General features: G+C 42.7%; 1 protein-coding gene and 1 long non-coding RNA gene across 3 annotated transcripts in view; one reads left to right on the top strand and one right to left on the bottom strand.

Moving 5' to 3' along the window:
* Positions 1–20,268, bottom strand: part of MTUS2 (microtubule associated scaffold protein 2) — a 193,896-nt gene that overhangs the window by 26,789 nt on the left and 146,839 nt on the right. Inside the window, exon 1 of one of the 2 annotated variants that reach the window (XM_035115862.3) lies at positions 1,326–1,535. In XM_035115862.3, the coding sequence (XP_034971753.1) occupies positions 1,326–1,379 (54 nt within the window). In that variant the 5' untranslated portion in view covers positions 1,380–1,535. Of the gene's footprint in view, positions 1–1,325; positions 1,536–18,949; positions 19,162–20,268 lie in introns of those variants that run through there. The other variant, XM_060273810.2, reaches the window with a different exon arrangement.
* On the top strand, positions 1,688–7,309 carry LOC148686008 (uncharacterized). The gene is made up of 3 exons (XR_015949676.1): positions 1,688–2,071; positions 6,675–6,816; positions 7,237–7,309. It is a non-coding gene; the product is annotated as an uncharacterized LOC148686008 (long non-coding RNA).

The raw sequence follows: 20,268 nt of genomic DNA on the forward strand, positions 1-20,268 counted from the left end.
CAAACATTATGTTCTGCCTTCTCTCTCCTTCTCTGACCAAATCTAATCAGGTTTGGGAGGGGATGTGCTGCTTAGTCATGGCTGCACTATTTGGAATGCCTCCGGAGCGAAGGCTTCCTTTTCTTAGCATACTGGGGGAAGCCACATACCTTCTTGATTTCCGTCCTTTAATAAATATTTCATCTGATTCTCCTGGAAGGCAATAGCCACATTTTATTGCATCTGGGATTAAAAATGATCTGCCATCTGTCTTTCCCATAAAACATCTTAAAAACTGTCCCTGCAGTAGATAGCCAGTCACCTTTTTCCCTGCCCCCACTGTTCTTTTTAGATTGAAGTTTACAAGCCCAACTTATCACCCCCGTTTCCCCAAGAGTCTGCCGAGTTCTTTATTAAGCCATACATTTTCCTTAACATGGATGGCAACACACCGCAAGCTATACTTTAACCCAATAATCAGATCAAGAAGAGGAAGCTTCAGTTTGTTTTTCAGTGGATTAGTAAGATCATCCCAGCCTCAAACAAAAATCTACCAAGCTGAGTATTTATGCCAATGTCTTTCCTATTAAGCAAATTGAAAGCTGGTGCACATTTTCCACCTGGTTCCATCTGTGAGCTCACAATGCCAAACTTAACGCTCACAGTGGTAAAAAATGACAAGCTGTGTGTTAGAAATAACTCAGATTCATTCAGCTACCTGTAGATACTGTTGTGAACTCTGTAGTGACAACCCATGACACATTTCAATTCAACATGCAAAAATTCAATTCCACCCCACATTCCCCTGACACAGGAGAAGAGCGCAGCACACAAAAATAAAATTTAACAAACGAAAAGCAGCTGGCTGCCAAGAGAAGACAGATATTTGCCATGCAAGCAAAACAAGGAGGGGTAAAACGCACACATCTCAAACGGCAAGCTACAATCAAATCTGCATTCCACAGGTAACATTAACAGAACACAAAAACGAAAACAACAAATCAAATCAGCTCCAAATCCAGTAGGTCCCCAGTATGTTACTGCTTCATAAAAACGCAAGTGCTTCAGTTTTAGACTGCAGGGTGCATTGATGCAAGGCATTGCAGTCTTAGGTGAATCTGACGGTTTTGTTTGGTGCTAGCGAATGAGAAGTCAGCACATTATATAAAAAAAAGATGGACATCATCACAGTCCCTCTCCCCATTTCCCTCCCTCCTTCCTTCCCAGTCAGCTGCAGCTTGCAAAGCAACATTCTCAACATTAGCTAGAGGAAGAATAAGAGAGAACACAAGGCTAGCTGTCGCAGCCCTTTGGATTAAGGAGGAAAAAAGGAAGAGGCAGAGTACCGTCTTGTCCAGGCACTGGAGGCAGTAATAAAGCTTGCAGCAGCACTGGCCCATTCTGGCAGGCTGGCTGGGAAAGCGGCCAGCTTCATTCAGAATGTCAGGGTGTTTAATTCCTAAGCAGCAGGAAATGTCTTTTTTTAAAAAAAAGGATGAAAAGGAAAGGAAGAAGACGGATTGCTGACAACTGACACAACTTGTGCGCCTGTGTGTGTGTGTGTGATTCCTCTCCAGCTACCTGGGTTTCCCTCTTAATAACTTCAGGAATGCAGGAGGAGGCGGAGCAAAGCAGAGAGCAGCATATCTGGATCCTGGCAGGGAAATGGGAGAGAGGGAGGGACAGTTTTTTGCCACTGGACGCCTCTGCAGAAGGAGGCAGATCGATAGAGAGAAGCCAACGGAATATCTGATCAGTTTCATCATCCTCTGAGGACACCCAGCTGCTCCTCCCTGCAAAAAGTAAGCGGTCACCCCACGTCCCCCTGCCTAGCCCAGCCTACTCCTGCATCACTGCCCAATCTGCTGCCTTCATCCTTGCCTGCAGCAGGAGAACGTCAGCTGGCTGAGGGGCTGGGAGAGAAGGGGCTGCAGCTGAGTGGTGGAGCATCTCCTTCGCATGCAGAGGGTTCCAGGTTGAATCCTTGGCACCTATGCGCAGGGCTGAGAATTCTCTCCCTGGCCTGGGGAAGAAGCCACTACCAGTCACTTGAGGCACTACTGACCTAGATGGACCAATGAACCGGCTCAGGGTAAGGCATTGGAGCTACATTTATTGAGAATGCAAGGCAAAACACAAAAGGAGGCTATGAACTCAACAGAGAAAGCATACAAAGCACAGCAGTACATGTTCCATGGTAGAGAACATACTTCAAGTATGAAAGTTCTCCAGTTCAATCCCTGGAATCACCAGGTTTGCTGATATCAGGGCTGGCGAAAACCTCTGAGCCCCCGCAGTGCTGTTCCCAGAGCAGACAATACGACTCTTTTTCTCTGTGGTACTACGTATTTATGTTTCAACATACAGTAAATCGCTTGGAGACCTTTTAGGTAACAAGCGACTCTGCATCTAATAATGCTTAGTTTGATAGATCAATGGCCTCACTTTGATTACTGACCATTTAATGAATTATTTACTTTCTATACCGCTATATATATATATATATATATATATATATATATATATATATATATATAATATCTTGGAGCGGCGTACAGAACACTAAAGCAGCAACAGACAACTTACGCAAAATGTTACAAAAATACACAGTTACATATAAAAATATTACACCAGGACAAATTTACTAATAGATCTAAATGAATCTTCCTTCTGACACACCCTCCCTCTCAGCCTCCAGGTTCTTACCCAGGGTTCAAACAAACTCTTAGCTCACCCACAAAAGTCTCACGATGAGAAGAGTTACTGGAAACAGGGGACATCACCCTAGCCTCTCACTCTAGACTTGCTTTTGCAGATGGTACTGCCTCAGGCTTCCCACAGCTGTGTCCCATTCAGCTGTACTCTCCAGTGCCAGGTGCAGCAGGTTCGTTGAGTTTCCCAGGGGATCCAAAGGATAAGAAAAAGGTCCCCCTCCACTAGCAACAAGTTATTAAAATATTAACATAAGCAGAGGTGCTATCACACAGCAGTTTATGATGGCTGCGTGTTAGCGTGCAGTTTGGGGAAGAGTGAATTTTGTAGGCTTGCCTCCAAATGCAAACTGAGTAGGGTTGCCAGACTCAGTAGAGGACAGGACTTCTGTGCCTTTAATTGCCCTGCTCTCTTTTGAGTCTGGAAACCTTAAAGAGAAACCAGCAGACCCCTTTGCTTGGAAATTAAACAAAGGGCCTGCTGGTTTTTCTCTAAGGTTTCCAGGCTCAAAAGAGAGCAGGGCAATTAAAGGCACAGAAGTCCTGTCCTCTATTGAGTCTGGCAACCCTAAAACTGAGTGAAATTATGGCGCAATGGGTCGGTGTGTCTGGCTCTTAACTAGAAGGTTGGTGTTCAAGCCCACCCAGGAATGGCTGTGGGCAATATTCTTGCATTGCAGGGCGTTGGACTAGATTAACCCTCAGGGTCCCTTCCAATCCTACAATTATGAGATTCTATTGTTTTCCCTTGTCACTGTTTCAAACCCTTTTAAAAAAGATCAGAGTGTCTTAATCACTTGATGGTCAGGACCTAGTGGCACTTTTAGAAGACCTCATCTGGTGGCTTCAGAGGAGCAAAGGTGGCAGTGGCACAAGGCTCTATGAAGAGCTGAGAAAGCAGCCTGGAACCATGTTGACCAGGAAGCCTACGGGAGACTCCCTTTCCAAGCTATCAGAAGGGACTGTGCAGGCCACCTCCTCCCTTCCCCCTCCAAAATAGTCTCTGCGATATTTTGTGTGGATTTCAACTAATTAGATTTTATTTTTTCCATGTCTAGACATGCTTTATTTCTTTACAGCTACATTAAATACATAATGGAGCCCATTAAAGCTTATGACCAGGTTGTGAAGCACCTTAGCAAGCATAATTAAAGCCTCACTTGAAAAGGCTTGGCTTTGCAGCAATGTTATATGGCACTGCAATGCAAATGATTAGGATTGCACTTTAATTGCATCATTTCACCACAGATCCCCGGGGTTTTAAACATGCATGATGAACCCCCTCCTGATTTACTCTGCTGATTTTGTTTCTTTCTCTAATACAAGACACTAAAGCCTCAGTTTTGGTCCACTTCTTCTAGTCATCAGATTGGCATTGCTGCCTGTGTGTTTGACATCTCTGCTGAATCACTTGCTCCTTCCTTCCTCATTCTACTGTCAAATTTACCGTCACCGTATTTACCCTTCTATCTTTCCCCCCATTGTTTCAAATTTTGTCTCTACAGCCTGCTGTAGAGTTAGCAGTGGCTCTCTGTAGCATACAGTTTGGAAATTGGAACACAGATCCAGGAACACATGATCCTGTCTCCATTATTCTCCTTTTCCCTTTTTCTGGTTGGACTTGACCATGGTTTAGCATTAGATTGGTACCATCACTAACCATGGTTAACACCAACTGGGGATTCCACTATAACTTTTGAAAGTTCAGATTGCAATCTAAGAATTGTTTTGCTGTTAATTGTGCAGGCACTAATTGCTTTGGCAAACCATTATCTTTTGACACCACTATCTTTAATAGTAAGACAATAGCAACGACCTACCTGACAGAGTTTTTACTAAGCTTACTGAGATCATCCATGTAAATAAATGATTTACTCTGGCCACTAAGCATCAGAATTATTATTATCCTTCCCTGCTCTACACACATGCTGACTTGTTTTCAGCCTACTCTTCAGCTGATCTAATTTTATCCTATAGAACTTGCACATCTTATATAAAATTCTCAGTGAACTGTGTCTCATAAGTCAAACTTTTAGACTGTGTTCTCTGCTGTCCTGAATCCCAAAATGGTCTGCCCCATCTGATCTGATAATAGGATCTGTCTTTGGCTACACAAGCACATAGACACACAGTTCTTCAAAGGATGTTGCACTTCAAAGCTGTAATCACGTGCTTAGCTATAAATGTCTAAAGTTCAGGGTGGATTAGTTTATTTTATGTCTGTGTCAGTTCTGTATCATTCAGAAGTCTGTTGTGTTTCATCTCTACATCAATCTTCAATTAAAAAAAATTAAACTGCACATTTACATCTAAATGCATACTTTAAAAAACAAAAATATCACATTTCCAAATGCTTTTTGTTGTAAAGTATACACTTTTAAACAAAAACAAAAAAACTGATTTTAGTACATACTTTGCACCAAGACTTGACTCTTTTTGAAGTGAAAAATCCAAAGGTTAACTGTATTCTGATGCATCCATTACTCTAGGAGGTACAGATCAGGTCAAATAATGCCAGAATTTGCAAAAGGAATAAATAAACGAAGTCCTCAGGCATCCCTAGCTTAAGCCTCATTCAAATTAATGAGGCCAAGTCTGTATCACTCAACCCAGTACATTACAGTGGTGCCTCTGGTTAAGAACTTAATTTGTTCTGGAGGTCCGTTCTTAACCTGAAACTGTTCTTAACCTGAGGTATCACTTTAGCTAATAGGGCCTCCCGCCGCCGCCACCCAATTTCTGTTCTCATCCTGAGATAAAGTTCTTAACGCAAGGTACTATTTCCAGGGAGTCTGTAACCTGAAGTGCCTTAACCCAAGGTGTCTGTAACCCGAGGTACCACTGTACATTTTATTTCCAAGCATCCATCATTCATAGGCTTAGATTGTTACTTACTCAACTCAGTGTGTACCGTATATACAATGTAATATATATAGCAGAGTGTAAACGAGAGGAAAACCTGTCCATGTAAATTGTTCATAACCACTGCTCTGGCAGAGCTGTGACCAGGTCAATATTTCCTTAAGCAGCAGAAAATATTCATAATCAGCTTTGGTCCGCTAATCACACTTATGAACATGTCTACAAAACCCCATAATCCCTGAATAACATTCACAAAAAGAGGCCTTGTCCACCAAATACCGTATATTCCGGCATATAAGACGACTTGGGATATAAGACTACCCCCAACTTTTCCGGTTAAAATATAGAGTTTGGGATATACTCACCATATAAGAAATTCGACCCGGCATATAAGACCACCCCCGACTTTTGAGAAGATTTTCCTGGGTTAAAAAGTAGTCTTATACGCAGGAATATGCAGTACTCAGTATACTTTTTACGTGGTCCCTTTCACATGCACCTAAATGGAACGGAAAAAGCTCCTCTGCAATGCAATTCCATACATCTACTAAGGGATGTATGGGAATTGTGCAGCCACATGGTTTTCTGCCATGCGATTCTCTAGGTTTCTGGAAATGGATGACTAACAATCCTGATGCAATATTCTCTGATGCAACAATGGCTTTTACTGATAGCACTGCTAAGACAAGTGGCACTTTAATGCACCGTTTTCATACTGAGTCTCGTCGCCTCTGAACCCTCCTGCCCAGCTTGTGTTAAGCCGTCTGAGAATGAAAAACAGTGATATAAAAATCCTGACCATATGAACAAAGACAAAAGTTCATTTGTGGTTCTCTCCCCCCCCCTTTCTCAGTCAAAGGAAACAAAACCCTTCAAGACTGACCCTGCTCTTATTCCTTTGTTCTGGGAAGTGGCGAGCCTATAACCATATATTTTTCTTTGACCCAGACATACTGGGCTCTCTCTTTGCTGTTACAAGGGGCAGTTCTACCAGGAAGCACCATTTGATTAATTATGTTCTTGTATGAAAAGAATGGGAAGGCTCGTAATTGGAAAATATTTTTTTTGTTAGCTTTGCTATTCTTTTTATTATAACAATCAATTTCACTTTTTAATCTACAGACTTGTCAGGCCTTGGAAATAAAAGAGCGCATGTATGGCACGTGGGAGATGTGGATTTCCAGCGAATTAGATTTCTTGGACTAGGCATTTCTGATTATTGGTTATGCGCTGCCTGACATGCTGCATACTGTAATGAAGGAAGGTAATGTATATATACAGCTGTTTTGAACTCCCTTCCTGCCCTCTGTCCATTACTCCTGTTCCCCTGGGCTATGCTGACACGCCAGAAGCAGATACGCTCAACACAACAGTGCCATTTTCTTAAAATTAACAGTCTAAAACGCCACTCTTTTCACACTGCACATGCAGAATTTAGTCCCTGGCACAAGCAATTTCTAAAAGGTCACTTACAGCTTTACAGGGTGAGCTATGAGCCCATGAGGCTGACATACAGGCTCTGTAGCAATCACAGCTTCATTGTGTGAAGACTATGGAGGAGACTGACACACTAATACAGATCTCACTCACTGAATGGGATTAGAACTGACCTGGAAGAGTTATGGGCCCTTTCACGAGGTATGCTCAGAATGCCTTTTTGACTCTTATATTTCTTTTGTTTTAGATTAGGAGCATATTTTATCCATCTGACACAGCACAGAAAACAGGTACTTTTCATTCAGGTTACACTGCTTCAATGGCTTTATACAATGAAGTAGCCTATAAATTTGTTTAATAAATGAATAATAAAATCCGGTGAATATATTTTATCCTGTTTCTGTGAAAAGGTTTGAGCTAAAAATCTGCCTTATAAACTTACTTTGTTGACCAGGCCTTTGGTAGAGAAGGATCATGGGAAGGTGAGGCCATGGTTGATTCATGACTGCAGCAACAGTTGTTGTTGTTTTTTTTGGTGTGTGTGTGTGTTATTGTATGATGTGAATCCAATGTTTAAAGGTTTTAAATGTTAGACAAATAAACAATCTGCAATCAGTCTGAATATGTAATCTAGAGAGAGTTTTAAAACTGAAATCTGAGGAAGCAAATGACATTGTTAAACCTGGGGTAATTTTGAGTTGATTAAACTAACAAATTTATGGAGCAATCCAATGCATACCTCCTTAGAAATAAGTCCCATTGAGTTCAATGGGACCTTCTCCCAAGTACATGCATATAGGATTTCAGCCAAAAATAATAATACTCACAATAATATAATGAAAATTTGGTTATGCAGATGATGACGAAGAAGAGTTTGGATTTGATATCCCGCTTTATCACTACCCGAAGGAGTCTCAAAGCGGCTAACAATCTCCTTTCCCCTCCTCCCCCACAACAGACACCCTGTGAGGTGAGTGAGGCTGAGAGACTTCAGAGAAGTGTGACTAGCCCAAGGTCACCCAGCAGCTGCATGTGGAGGAGCGGAGACGTGAACCTGGTTCCCCAGATTACGAGTCTACCGCTCTTAACCACTACACCACACTGGCTCTCTATGATCCATATGGTTTGTTATCTCAAATATTCTCTTACTTCTTACTTCTTGGTTATGATTTGCAATAGTGAGACGTTATTATGTTTCATATTACAGTGGAACCTCAGGTTACGTACTGTCCTCCGTACGAACGAGCTCCGCTAACCCAGACGTAGGTGCTCCTGGAAGCGAACTTTGCCCTGGTTGGCGAGCGGAAGTCGCATGCCAGCGGGAGGCCCCATTAGCGAAAGCCTGCCTCGGGTTAAGAATGGTTTCAGGTTAAAAACAGACCTCCGTAATGAATTAAGTTCGTAACCGGAGGTACCACTGTAATTTATTGTAATTAATTGGCACTATTCTAACACTAAGACAATTTGTCCATGCTTCATTTTGGTAAAATGATGAGAGAAAGAGGTCAGAACCAAGTCTTTGCAATAAAATAAGAAAGACAGACATGAAAAATATTTTTCTCTCTCCAGAAAAATCAGGAAGACGGACATGTATATGACCTGGAGCATAACAGTTTACAATGAGTTAACTAAAAGCTGGTACATCAAAAGCCTTTCTGATTACCCCCCCCCCGGAACTCTCTCAGAAGTCTGAACCTGGATAGCTTTCATGATATATTTCGTTGATGCAGGGATGGGGAAATGATAAGAGCTGCAGTCCAGCAACATCTGGGGGGGGACAGGTTCCTCATCCCTGAGTTGGCTAGGGATCCAGAAAGTTATTTTTGCCTTGAGTGGGGGTGAATTTGCCACACCCCAACTCCCCTGGGAAAAAGACTCAAAATGGTTTTACCCTGGGGAGGAGTTGGGGAATGGTCAGGTGGACCATCAGGCCAATCGGGATGGAGAGGAAGAAACTGGCTCCATCCACCACCCACCCCTCCACTCATCTCTTTGCAGCTTCTTCCTTTCTTTCTTATGAAATATGGGCTTTGCTTGTTGCCTGCTGAGTAAGAATCTTGGAGAGAGTGCCTGATTGGTCTTGGGACTCCAGTTTTTTTTGCTTACCCCATACTGCTGGGAATCCTGTTCTGGGGTGTGTGTGTGTTTTGTATTGGTTTAATCAGTTCTCTGTTTGGGCAGGAAAGAAAAGTTAAGATCTGGTGGGCTTAATACCAGAGGCATTGTTGGGTTAACTAGGGCACTCTTTGTCACCCAATGCTGTTTCGGCATTGGATCCTTTTGGCTTGGCAGGGGCATTGGGTGAACCCCAACCTAGTGGGGCCACGGTGCATTTGCCAGGTTCACTTACCCAAGCTCCTTTGCAGCAAGAAGGAAGAATTCCATTCCTTTGCTGCAGGGCCACATGCCTCTAAACATGCCCAGGATTATACTTGTTTAATTAATATGATTTTCTTTTTGTGGATTTTTATTGCTATTAGAAAAGGCTTTTTTTTTAATGCAGTGAGAAATTCTGCTAGTAACCCTGGAGAATTAAAAGCTAAAGCTTTATCACATGCCCACAAATAATGAGGCCACTGTGGCAAAGGCCAGAATCTACTGGCACTGTAAGATACTGTGGGGGAAATCCATCAGCCACTTCGCATGTTGTTACTGTTTTCATTTTTCATTTAGTAAAACAAACAAAAACACAGCAGTTTGGATGCTCAGATGACAAAAACGTCTAGGCAACTGCAAAACGCCTTCCTAAAAAGTCATTCTGAAAGTGTCATCTATTTGAATATTGCAGGTGAACTCAATTTCCTCTCCAATAACAAAGGTATCATCTGTGACACCAGCTGCATGGGGGAGCTCAGCTTATCAAATTATAAACTTCACTTAATTCCTCGCCTGTCACAAGCACTCTCCTGCAGTGGAAGAGACAAGCTTGTGTCAGAACCTTTTGTGATGCCGTAGCAAATGGGATCCTTTTCCATAATAAGGGTCCTCATCCTTGGAAATATTTCGACGTCAACGACCTAATAATGAAATGCTAAAAAAAGAGGGGAAGAAAGTAGAAAGAGAAAAGACAGGCTTCCCACTCAGCCATGAAACTCACTGGGTGACCTTAGGCCAGCCATGGTCTCTTTGCCCTCCTTCCCTCCCTCCCTTGCAGGGTTGTTGTGGGGATTAAATGGGGGGGGGGAGAGAACCATGTACACCACCCTTGATCTCCCCTGAGAAAACAAAGTGGGATGATGATGATGATAATAATAAATACTATTTATACCCCACCCATCTGGCTGGGTTCCCCCAGCCACTCTGGGCGGCTTCCAACAAAACACCAAAATACAGAAATCCACCAAACATTAAAAGCTTCCCTAAACAGGGCAGCACCAAACAAATAATATAGTGTGTTCAGCAGACCTCACTGAACAACTATCTCTCAGCTGCATCATATTGGGGGTAAGAAATGGATGAATTCACATAAGCCAGGCATCCCCAAACTTCGGCCCTACAGATGTTTTGGACTACAATTCCCATCTTCCCTGACCACTGGTCCTGCTAGCTAGGGATCATGGGAGTTGTAGGCCAAAATATTTGGAGGCCGCTGTGTCGTGCCTAACATGACTAGAAGCTACAATGTCAGACCATAATCAAATTGCAAAGCAGGCAACCTCCAATTCCCTTCTCCCTGTAATTTAATTAAGCATGCTAATGTTATTTCGGAGGAGTAAACTGCAATGGGAAATAGGACAGTAAGTAATGATGTTTCACATAACGCTAAATGACGTTATCTGCAGTGCAGAAAGAAACCAATCAAAGGATTTGTGTGGATAACCTCTCATTTCTGTTAGGGAAGATACGATCACGCAGTGATGCATTTACAGTGACTGAAAACTTCTGCATTTTTATTGAGCTTCGGTTCAAGATGTAGTTCATTTTGGAAACGAAAGGCAAGACCCATCTCCTCCCACATAGACACACCCTATCTCTCCTGTGTGAGTTGGTAGAGCATGAGACTCTTAATCTCAAGGTCGTGGGTTCAAGCCCCACATTGGGCCAAAGATTCCTGCATTGCAGGGGGTTGGACTAGATGACCCTCGTGGTCCCTTACAGCTCTAGGATTCTATGAAATAATTGCTACGAAACTGGATTTAGATCAATGCATAGGATTGGTGGGTTTTTTGGGGGGTTGTTGTTATTGATGCAGCCACACAAGTTTAAAAGGAACACATATCATAACTTTAAATTTAAAACATGGCATTCATATACATTTCAATGAAGTTAAACTATTTTATATTCTAACTGAATCTCCTGAAAACAGAAAGCTGCTTATTATGGCTTTAAAACTGCCAAGACAGTCAGGCAATCTGTACTGCAACAATATATTTTAGCTGAGCATTTGTGAATAGCACCATCAGATTATATGTTTTTAAAAAAGCATTGTGTTTCATCCTGAACCCAAGAGACAAACAAAAAATCAGCTTTGCATAAACCAAGGGCCAGGCTGAATAGCATCATTTCTGCAATATGTTACTTTAATGGTTTTAAGCTGATGTTTTGGGATGTCAGTTATGTAATTATTTATTGACAAAAAAAAACCTAATTAAAGGAAATAATATTTGCTGCAGGCACATTATTTTTCAGTCCCCAATCCTAGAAAAACAAAGGAAGGCAAGAAAAGTCTCCAGATGTTACATGTGTGTGAAAATCACTGTGCATGGCAAACTATTGGCTGACCAATGTTTGCTCAATCTTTATGAAAGCAGGTCCCTGTCATCTAAGCATTAATGATCAGAGTGCCTCTGAGTGCAGTCTGAACTCGGGATCCTCCCCCCCCCCAAAGAACTGAGCTCACAGTCCTATTGCACAAAAGTCCATTTCTGGCCAGCTTTTCTCCCATTGCAGCAGCCTAATTTAGGTGGGATAAGTAAAAAATTTGTTGCTATTATTGAGCAGTTGTACCCTGTTTCTCATATTTTAAGACATACCCATAAAATAAGCCATAGCAGGATTTTTAAGCATTCAAGGAATATAAGCCATACCCCGAAAATAAGACATAGTGATAGGCGTAGCAGCAATGCCGGCCACGGCAGAAGGAGGAGGAAAAAAATAAGACATCCCTTGAAAATAAGCCATAGTGTGTTTTTTTGAGGAAAAAATAAATATAAGACATGTCTTATAATATGAGAAACACGGTACATCAGACAGGGGAAAAAGCCATGTACTCACTGAACCCTGGGTGCAGGTAGGTAGCCGTGTTGGTCTGACGTAGTCAAAAAAAAAAAATTCCTTCCAGCAGCACCTTAAAGACCAACTAAGTTTTTATTTTGGTATGAGCTTTCGTGTGCATGCACACTTCTTCAGATCAGAACCCTGGGTGTGCAGGAAACCAGCAGTCCATGCCAGGCCATAATTGCATTTGTCAATCGACTGGAAATCACCCAGAGATTTCCCAGTAGGTTCCCATCTACATTTTGCCCCAAACTAGTCTTTGGTTGCAATGTAACTGAATATCCACCCTATTAGGTCCCATCTCAGGGCTGGAAATCAGCCCTGAGTGCTCATTGGAAGGACAGATCGTGAAGCTGAGGCTCCAATACTTTGGCCACCTCATGAGGAGAGAAGACTCCCTGGAAAAGACCCTGATGTTGGGAAAGATGGAGGGCACTAGGAGAAGGGGATGACAGAGGACGAGATGGTTGGACAGTGTTCTTGAAGCTACGAACATGAGTTTGACCAAACTGCAGGAGGCAGTGGAAGACAGCAGTGCCTGGCGTGCTATGGTCCATGGGGTCACGAAGAGTCGGACACGACTAAACGACTAAACAACAACAGGTCCCATCTACATTATATGTTCAAATCATCATCATCACATTTTAAACAGTCATGGCTTCCCAACAAAGAATCCAGGGAACTGAGTTTGTTAAGGGTGCTGTGAGTTGTTAGGAGAGTCCTATCCCTCTCACGGGGCTACAGTTCTCAAAGTAGTTTAACAGCCAAACCCTCTACCCAGGGAACTCTGGGAACCGGAACTCAGGCCGAGGGGAATCAGGCTCTCCCAACAACCCTCAGCACCCATAACAAACTACAGTTTTCAGAACCCTTGGGGGGGGGCATGACTTTAAAGTGTTGTGCTTTAAATGAAGAGCACAGATGGGGCCTCACTGAGAAGAAATAGGGGGAACCATTCTTTTACACACGTATTACATGATTTAGCAAATGGAACAACATTTTCCTGGAATCCAAAGCTAGCATTTCGCTCAGTGCAGAAACTATGCAAGACCAGATGAAGAATACATCTAATGACCAAATCCTAGCACCTGCTCCTCTGCTGCCATATTTGGAATGAATCCGCAAGTAAATTGCTTTGCGAAAAGTGTGTGTGTGCGTGTCCTTGCTCCGAGCCAGCAGGGGGGTGCCTCTGTTCAGCCTAATTGGACAAGTTAGCAGTTTCTAGAGCTTGCAAGCTGAAAAGGTAAAAATGTAATCAGTGCTAATTAAGGGCTAATTATCTCCAATTTGGAATTGACCACCAGGTGTTCAGAGAGGTGGAGGAGAAAAAAAGGATGCTGTGACATAGACATTGTATGGCTTAGGGTGTGTTAGCTCTCTTCCATCTTCCTTGCAGACCCATTTTGCATTCTGTGATGGTAAAAGGGTGCAATATTTTCAGATTCCCATCTGTTTCCGAGCCCCAAATTTACACATGTAAACAAGCCTAAATCTATGATTCCAGCCTGTCTTTGAACTGAATCCATGCCTTTTATTTAATGCCTATTATGCCAGCAGCAGCAACTGCCTGTACACAGCAGGAGAAGGCCACAAGCTTACAAGTCAAATCTATACTTGCTGGCTTTCAAAAATCCAGAAATTTACAGTCAGGTCGTATGTGTCCTTACCGGCATGGAAAAGTCCAGGACTGAAATTGGACACAATAAGGACCTGGATGGAGGGATGCTGGCGAGAAAAGGAATTATATTCACACAAACTTAACACATACTAAGCATGACACTTCTGCTTTTGGGCAATACTGCTAACCCCATAATTAAAGCCAAGAAAACGTGTGTGTGTGTGTTTGTGTGATATTTTGATATTTCCATTCATTCAGATTGCATGCCAAAATGTATGCCAGTGTCAGGACTTGTTTAGGACTCTGTGGGCAGCCATTTCTGAATCTAGGCCTGGAGGCAAAGGGAGAAGATGGAAACCTAAGAACCACGAAGAAGGAGTTTGAAGGCCCAGTAGGTATTGCTCTTCTGCTAAGGCCAAGGAAAGAGGTCCAAGTGCTACCGTAGCAATTTCACCTGGCCAGTCCAGAGGTTTTTCTTTGCCTGCCAAACACAAGGGCAAATTCTACATACTGTATTCCTTCCCCTGATGCACCTGAAGAGGGCACCAATACTTAACCAGGCAAACTTGTAGGGTAATTACCAAGCTTATCCACACTTACCTTGTTTTTCATTCTTTGTAGGCTGAGGTCCATGCTCTAATGCTCTGCGCTTGAGTGTCTCCTCCCCCAAACTCCCCCCCGCGAAAACCCAATATTTAAAGTTGAATCAGGGCAGACACTGAACATTAAAGAATAGGTTTTTGTGGGGGAAGCTCCAGAGCAAAAAAAGAGGGGGGGGGACTCAGACACCCAGCTTTAAATTGCAGGCCGTGCCAGGAAAGGCTGGAGGAAAGGTAAGTGTGAATAAGCCCTTAGCTTCTGTATCTGCTCCTGGGTTTACTAGATCAAGCCCTTGGGCTCTTGAGAGGCAAAACATACATGGATTCATACTGTACTGTCATGCTCTAAGGCAGAACAATAGATTTAATGCTTTATTCCTCAACCATATTCATACTGAGCCTCTTTCAGGGCTGTGAGGTTCTGGCCTCCAACCCTTAGCTGCACCACTAGTCTATTTCAAGGTAATTAGTGCACATGACAATACAGCTAGAAATGTGTTATAAAATATTTTGTCTTGTTCAGGCAAGATCTATTATTGGGAGAGAAAATATATTAATAATAAAGTTGCAGTCTTATTAGTATCTGTATTTCTTTTGGATGAATAACCTCCATTTTTAAGTGCAAAACTCAGATGGCTCATTTTTTGCTGTTTCAAGATACTCCCTAGCTACCAGAGCTTTAAATATGTGTTAGTTATGTATATTCACAACATTCTCTGAGTGTTTTGATGTTTTTGAAGTCTTCTTAGGTATATTGTCTATTTTGACAGAACAGTTTGCAAAATTCTGGAAGCCTGAAAAAAACAAAAAACTTGGACTATGTGAATGAATTATGAATTGAACTGGAAGGGAATTAGTTCCTTTATAGAGGTGGCAAACTAGAACTAACTCCTTTTTAAAATGAACTTTCCAAGGACTGTCATGTGCACACTCACAGGTGATGGCAATGGCATTTGAACGATATTAAAAGTGTTCTATATAGTGGAAGCAAAAACCTGCAACAATAACCAGAATTGAAATTTTGTATCCAGTGGATCTTACCTTTCATTTTGAAATAAAGAAAAGTCCTGTGAAGCTTGAAAGTTTCTTTTTATTCAACTCTCGTTAAAACCGACCAGTTAAAAGCAACCAAATTATTCTCTTAGAACCAACGTAGGAACCACCCTCTACTTTCCCTATCATGCTATTTTATGTTATTTCCCCAGCAGATGTCACTATTGCCCCTTGTAACACAGAGATTTCAGATTTAATTTTGTTGCTTGAAATTGGGCCAGAGTATTTCTTCATTGATTATTTGACTGGTATAACTTGCCCTAGGTTGGCAGTAACTGATATTAGAGATTTCCCAGTGTCTTGCTACATGAAATGACCAATTCATTTTAATGCTTGGGAGACAACCATTCATCTAGAGCCAGCATCTTCAGCACCAAGGCCAGCGCACAAAGCAGGCTCCACTTTCTCGTCAAGTGCGATGTTCCCAACAATATATCAATAGTTGCTACATATGCCTATCCAAGGTCAAAGTTTGACCCTTGCTCATTAGTTTGTTAATTAATAACTAATTAACAGACAGCAGTCCATGAGCGTGGTAATCACTCACTGTATAAGTGACTAACTGCCTGTGCCAAACCACTGCTTTCATTCCCCCCCCCCCCCCGTTTCAATGCACAAGATAATAGCAAGATCCCCATTTGTATAATTTGTTATGTGGCTGGCTAAGGAATCTGCACATATAGATCACTCAGAAGTTTAGCTCTTTGTTTTGTTTCACAGCCATTTCCTCTGCTTTCCTCTCTCGAAGTACTTACATCACTGCTATAAATCAAATGCAAACAATAAAGTTGGCATGCTGCTTATAAATGGATTCTAAAGGAAGTGACAGATTAAGACTATAATATGCACCACCCTAATTCTTCTGCTTTGTATGGGGATCCAGCTATGGAGCATTTGTTTACTTGACTGATCTCATTCCGTTTTAGCACAGTACATCACTGATGTATGTGTGGTTCAATGACTATGTACAGTATAGCCAGAATGAGCCGAACCATTCTGGTGTTTTTTTAGATAAAACATTTAAGCTGTTGCTGGCTTCTGTCCCATCTTACCTGGCCTTAGAGCAAGTGTGGGGAACATTTGGCCTTCCAGATGTTGCTGAACTACAACTCCCATCAATCCCAGCAAACATGGTCAATGGCCAAGGATGACGGGAGCTGTAGTTCAGCAGCAACCAAAGCAACAAAGGTCCCACACCTGCCCTACAGCTTGTTGATGTGGTCCTCCCCATCCTCAATAACCCAAACTGGGATCTGCATATCTACCATCTCAGTGGTTTCAAGTTATCTGCAGCTGCATGGGATAGATTAGATCAGGCTTCCTCAACCTCGGCCCTCCAGATGTTTTTGGCCTACAACTCCCATGATCCCTAGCTAGCAGAACTAGTGGTCAGGGATGATGGGAATTGTAGTCTCAAAGACATCTGGAGGGCCGAGGTTGAGGAAGCCTGGATTAGATACTATTCTTATCTGAATTCATTGATCCTGCCTGAAAATAAATAAATAAATATTTATTTATTTATTTAAGTTCTAGACTGCCCATTGACCAATAAAGTTGTCTGGCTTTTCTTTTTCTTTTTGCCTGCTTATAGAAATAAAATGCTTACAGTCTTTTTCTTGCTTTCAGTTTTTGAGTCTCAAAAACTCATGAACTAAAGCAAAACTCTTTTCATATACTGCCGGGTCAGAAGTGCTGCCCTAGGTTTCTTCTAATGGAGATGGTTCACATTTCGTTTCTACCTATTGGAATTGTGTAACATGTGAATCATCTCCATTAGAAAAACCCAGGGCAGCACTTCTCACCCAGGAGTATTAAAGGCAATTATTCTACATTGCAGTCCAGATGTTTTGTACTACAAATCCCATTATGCCTGGCCACTGGCTATGCTGCCTGAGGCAGATGGGAGTTGTAGTCCAAAACATCCAGTGGACATGAGATTGGAGAGGACTCATCTACATGTCTTAATAATAATAATAATAATAATAATAATAATAATAATAATAATTTATTTATACCCCACCCATTTGGCTGAGTTTCCCCAGCCACTCTGGGCGGCTCCCAATCGAGTGTTAAAAACAATACAGCATTAAATATTAAAAACTTCCCTAGTTAGGGCTGCCTTCAGATGTCTTTTAAAAATAGGATAGCTGCTTATTTCCTTGACATCTGATGGGAGGGCGTTCCACAGGGCGGGCGCCACTACCAAGAAGGCCCTCTGTCTGGTTCCCTGTAACCTCACTTCTCGCAACGAGCGAACCGCCAGAAGGCCCTCAGTACTGGACCTCAGTGTCCAGGCAGAACGATAGAGGTGGAGACACTCCTTCAGGTATACAGGACCGAGGCCGTTTAGGGCTTTAAAGGTCAGCACCAACACTTTGAATTGTGCTTGGAAACATACTGGGAGTCAATGCAGATTTCTCAGGACCGATGTTATGTGTTCCCGGTGGCCACTCCTAGTCACCAGTCTAGCTGCCGCATTCTGGATTAATTGCAGTTTCCGGGTCATCTTCAAAGGTAGCCCCACATAGACCACATTGCAGTAGTCCAAGCGGGAGATAACTAGAGCATGCACCACTCCGGCGAGACAGTCAGCGAGACAGGTAGGGTCTCAGCCTGCGTACCAGATGGAGCTGGTAGACAACCGCGCTGGACACAGAATTAACCCACACCTCCATGGACAGCTGTGAGTCCAAAATGACTCCCAGGCTGCACATCTGGTCCTTCAGGGGCAGTTACCCCATTCAGGACCAGGGAGTCCCCCACACCTGCCCGCCCCCTGTCCCCCAAAAACAGTACTTCTGTCTTGTCAGGATTCAACCTCAATCTGTTAGCCGCCACCCATCCGAAAACATGTAAGTATTGCAATGTCTTAAGTGCACAATTATAAAAGGGAGATGGTGTTCTACTATCCCAGATGTGACATTGTCAAAAACATTGGGCAGATTAAATTAAGCTGCGACACTAGCAGAACCAGTGCAATGACTCCCGCTAGCACAATGGGACTTCCCCCAGCTCCACCCCACCCCCACATTCCCCTGCACCCTCTCCAAATCTGTTTCTCTCCTCTGTATAGGGGACACATGTTTCTCCTTTGCTGGCAACACACAGCTACCACCTTGCATTTTCTCCTGCTTCAAACCAAGGTAACCATTAAGCGTCATCATTTCCATACAAATTGTTGATAGTGTGGCATGCACCTCCCGTGTAATGAAGAATGCATTCCTGGTGCAAGATGGATGGCAACGGTTGAGGTTGCCCTGCTCGATATTGTTCCTTGTTTAAACACTATCTCCACACTTTCCCCCTCTGACAAAACAGGGCTGGCAAAGCCTAGGCTTTGCATCAGGATCGACATGACTCCCCTCTACCACCTACGATAACAAGAAGCCACTGGAAAAGTGGGAGATAATATTGCATGGGTTTAGATACCACCAAGAACATTTGGAACGTAGATAGCAAAAAAGAAACCTTACTTTCTGAAAGAAATGCTGTGTTGTGATAACGAAGACATCAAAGCCACAGCCGGTTCTCTTAAGTTCCTCTTGGATGCAGCTGAATTTCTTGGCCTGTTCATCACACTTCTCCTTCATTTGCTGGATGAGCTGCCGCTCAGCCTCTCGAGTCTGCAAGTCAGGCTTGGTGGAAAATCCATTCCTTGGAACGGGTGACCTTTGTTTAGGGTGTCCTGCAAGAAGAAATAAAGAATACCCAAGGCTGTAATCAGTTACTTTATATGTATGGACACAGCTTTTCACAGTTATAAGGCTCTTGAGACTTGCCTCTATGGGTTTTTTTTTGTGTGTGTGTGTTTGAAAGAATTTGCTCACAGTACAAAATAAAAGCATCAGCCCATAAAAACAAAACTTTATTCTCATGAGGAGGGTTCCACTATGGCATGGCAAGGCTGTAAGCATAAGACTTGATAGTTTTATGGATCTTCCAGTCACTAGTGAATAGTGTTCGATACTGTTTTATACGTGTAGTTAGACAAACCAACATTTTCTGGTGGGAAGGCTTGAGAGTGAGGAATGTTATGTGGAAGACTGCTAAGGACAAATTTGGGAGATATTACTTGGCGGGGGGAGGGAAGTGAGGTCACAGCTTCCATATCAGTTATTTTGTTTAGTTGCCAGTGGTGCTGTATATGTGGGGTTTTGTAGTATTTTTATATTTGATTCTTATTTGTAAGAGAACATTTTGTTTTCCTGTTATTTATGCTGGTTTAAATGTGCGTTTCATACTTGACTTTCCTTTTTAGCATTTTATTTTGATATTCTGTAATGTTGCATTTAATGTTCTAAGGCAGGCTGTATACCACTTTGATAAAACCCCAAATATAAATGGGGAAATATCAAACGAAGACAGAGCTCTGTGTACCATATGACTCGGCCTGCCCTCCCCCCACTAAGGTAACTTGCTGCCTTCAGGTGTGGTGGAGGATGCTGTCCTGTTAACATTGTTGAAGTAAGATTCAACTGCGGGTCCAGTTGAGGTATGAACATGGAATAGTAGGAGAGAGCCACCCAGGGCCAGCCCAAGACATTCTTGCTCCTGAGGTGACTCACAAAATGGCACCGCTTCCCCACGAGGGAAGAAGGGGAGGCATGAAGATTGACACCAGGAACAAAGGGAGAATAAGAATTTACAGTGAGCGTAGTGAGAGCCAGTGTGGTGTGGTGGTTAAGAGTGGTAGACTCGTAATCTGGTGAACCGGGTTTGCGTCTCCGCTCCTCCACATGCAGCTGCTGGGTGACCTTGGGCTAGTCACACTTCTCTGAAGTCTCTCAGCCTC

This window comes from Zootoca vivipara, chromosome 4 (assembly GCF_965207765.1).
Source record: "Zootoca vivipara chromosome 4, rZooViv2.hap1.1, whole genome shotgun sequence".
Taxonomy (NCBI): Eukaryota; Metazoa; Chordata; class Lepidosauria; order Squamata; family Lacertidae; genus Zootoca; species Zootoca vivipara.